The sequence below is a fragment of the Coregonus lavaretus genome (genome assembly GCF_964263955.1).
Source record: "Coregonus lavaretus genome assembly, chromosome: 2".
NCBI classification, from domain to species: Eukaryota; Metazoa; Chordata; class Actinopteri; order Salmoniformes; family Salmonidae; genus Coregonus; species Coregonus lavaretus.
In genome coordinates this window covers 4450502-4454080 of record NC_139989.1, presented here as the reverse complement: position 1 = coordinate 4454080, position 3579 = coordinate 4450502, and the positions used below count along the sequence as shown (strand labels likewise).

General features: G+C 43.5%; 1 protein-coding gene across 1 annotated transcript; it reads left to right on the top strand.

Moving 5' to 3' along the window:
• Positions 1 to 2789: 2789 nt before the first annotated feature.
• On the top strand, positions 2790 to 3293 carry LOC311104429 (corticoliberin-1-like; the record flags this gene model as incomplete). The annotated part of the gene is made up of 1 exon (XM_084146265.1): positions 2790 to 3293. One exon carries the CDS (start codon positions 2790 to 2792, stop codon positions 3291 to 3293), a length of 504 nt encoding a protein of 167 aa, XP_084002391.1.
• Positions 3294 to 3579: the final 286 nt, after the last annotated feature.

Genomic DNA, 3579 nt, shown 5'->3' with positions numbered 1-3579 from the left:
GATTCTAATGGCGGTCAAAGAGCTCCATTTTGGTCTCATCTGACCACAACACTTTCACCCAGTTCTCCTCTGAATCATTCAGATGTTAATTGGCAAACTTCAGACGGGCATGTATATGTGCTTTCTTGAGCAGGGGGACCTTGCGGGCGCTGCAGGATTTCAGTCCTTCACGGCGTAGTGTGTTACCAATTGTTTTCTTGGTGACTATAGTCCCAGCTGCCTTGAGATCATTGACAAGATCCTCCCGTGTAGTTCTGGGCTAATTCCTCACCGTTCTCATGATCACTGCAACTCCACAAGGTGAGATCTTGCATGGAGCCCCAGGCCGAGGGAGATTGACAGTTATTTTGTGTTTCTTCCATTTGCGAATAATCGCACCAACTGTAAAAATAATTTAAAGATGTAATTTTAGGACAGCAAAATGTGAAGAGGGGTGTGTAGACTTTCACTAGCCACTGTACGTGTGTGTGTGTGTGTGTGTGTGTGTGTGTGTGTGTGTGTGTGTGTGTGTGTGTGTGTGTGTGGGGGGGGGGGGGGTCCCCTTGCTTACATTGTGTACATCTACACTCAGTGGCCAGTTTATTAGGTACACTCATCTAGTACCGGGTCGGACCCCCCTTTGACTCCAAAACAGCCTGAATTCTTCGGGGAATGGATTCTACAAGGTGTGGGATTCAAACGTTGTTCAATTGGTATCATGGGACCTAACAAGTGCCAGGAAAACATTCCCCACACCATTACACCACCGCCACCAGCCTGTACTGTTGACACCAGGCAGGATGGGGCCACAGAATTATGCCAAATCCTGACTGCCATCAGCATGACGCAACTGGAACCAGGATTCGCCGGACCAGGCGATGTTTTTCCACTCAATTGTCCAGTGTTGGTGATGGCGTGCCCACTGCAGCCGCTTCTTGTTTTTAGCTGATATGAGTGGAACCCGGTGTGGTCATCTGCTTCAATAGCCACCGATACCAGTCCACTGTTGTACTGCCCCATTATATGCCTGTTTGTGGCCGGCCTGTTAGCTTGCACAATTCTTTCCATTCTCCTTCGACCTCTCTCATCAACAAGCTGTTTTCACACACAGGACTGCCGCTGACTGGAGGTTTTTTGTTTGTCACACCATTCTCGGTAAACCCTAGACACTGTCATGTGTGGAAAGTCCAGGAGGCCGGCCGTTTCTGAGATACTGGAACCGGCGCGCCTGCCACCGACAATTATACTATGCTCAAAGCCTCTTAGGTCACTCGTTTTGCCCATTCTAAATGTTCAATCGAACAGTAACTGAATGCCTCTATGCCTGTCTGCCTGATTCATATAGCAAGCCACAGCCACATGACTTACTGTCTGTAAGCGGAACCATTTTCATGAATGGGGTGGTGTCCCTAATAAACTGGCCACTCAGTGTATGTTGGTGTGTAATCATGTTTAAGAAAAGTTGAGAAACTCTAATCCATAGATGGTGTTTGAAAAGGGCCATATATATATATATATATATTTTTTTTTTTTGAGCTAGTAAGCTCTTATAGCATTCTGAACATTCTGTTCAAGACATTAAGGGATTACCATATTGCCATGAAATATTGGGCAATGCATTTCAGACCAATCTGTGCTTCTTGAAGTTGATTAGTACAATTATATTAATTTAGAATGTACTCTGAGGTAATCTGTTATGAATATTAATCATGTCTCAGCACTATTTTGTTTCTAATTTCTAATTCAGGGCACAAAGTCTGGCGTTTGATTGTCTGAGTGAGAATCATTTTGAGAAGTGCCCCACCAAAATTACAATTCTGTCAATTTTCTGAACACGACTTGTGCATGACATTATAATACAGGCCTCTTTCTTGTAGAACAGACCAGCCACTGAGATAAAGAACAACTATGGACAAACAATTATGTCCGCATCCAAGTCTGTGTGAGTGTTGGAAAATACGTTGTATTCTAAAACACACACACAACCAACCTTTATGACTCATCTCATTCAAACTACCCCAGACTTTCACAGATGCCTTCATTCAAGTTACACCAATACAACTCCGCGCATACGCAATCTCTGAGCTCAGAGCGTGACACTTGTCGCGGGTCTTGGCTATATAAGTCCAAACTGCCGTCCTTTCTTTTAAGAACTCCTTATACTGATTTATTGATACAGCACTACTGGAAGAGGAAGACCGCTCTCAACAAATACCTAAAATCTTCCAGGGACACAACGATCAACTGAAGGTATGAGACCATATCTGCTGGCAACAAGTCCATTCATAGATCCTACTTCATTTTAAAATGTTATTTACATTTGTGTGTTGGCAGGTGCCATTACATGTTGTTTTTTCCTCAACATGGAAAGCTGTTCATAGATTTTCACATAAACTTGATGGATACTCAAAGATGCACGCATAATTAATATAGTCCCTCTCTGCTATCTCGTTTTGATTTTTGATTTTTTTGAGTTTCATCAACCCCTGGCTTTATGGACCACTAAATGGATTACTTTGCATGTACATATTCCATTTCATTTATTTCTGGCTGTAAATTCCTAGTCTGATAATGGTAGAGAAGACAGGAATTTAAAATTATAGACAGTGTATCCTCATCACAATTGAAAACTTTTACATAAGTCATGCACATTAATTTTATATTCTCCTGCAACTTCATCACACGCAACGAACGCTTCTCAATTTTACGCACAAATTACGCATCAACGTATTGTACAAAAATGATAATCATTGAGGGAGACGTGAAGTTATTTGTCTCCTTTCTTCCTCAGATCTCGTTGAACCCCTGACATGAAGCTCAATTTACTCGTCACCACCGTGGTTCTGCTCGTTGCTTTCTTACCGGGCTATGAATGTAGGGCTATCGAGAGCCCTGGCGCTGTCCAGCGAGCCACGGCTCCACATCACAACACGCAGCAACAGTCTCTTCCCCATCTGACGCGACTCGGAGAGGAATACTACATCCGACTGGGCAACGGGAACCGCAACTCTGCTGCGTCCGCACCGAAAGGCATGTACCCCGAGGGCTCCCCAGCGGTCTACAACAGAGCCTTGCAGCTCCAGCTGACCCAGCGTCTTCTACAAGGCAAAGTTGGGAACATCAGCCGGTTCATCAGCGGCTTCGCGAACCAGCTCGACGACTCGATGGAGAGGGGGAGGAGGTCGGATGATCCGCCGATATCTCTAGATCTCACGTTCCACATGCTCCGACAGATGATGGAGATGTCCAGAGCTGAACAGTTACAGCAACAAGCCCATAGCAACAGAAAAATGATGGAGATCTTCGGGAAATGAAAACTACATCAATTCATCCGCCAAAGATTTGTTTTTACATTTAGCACAAAACACACAATATTCTGTACCATAGTTCTGCTTTTCCTTCTTTGTTTATAATTATTTATTTTATAGCTTTAACCTCCGACAATGGAGACTAAATGGGCTTGTAGGCTACCTGTAATTATGATTGTAGCCTATACCATGCAAGATAAACTATGTCCTATCAATTTCTATTAGGCTATTGTTGTTAAAGTGCTCAATCAAAACTGTAGAATATACACGATTCTGTCTCTCTTTAAGATAA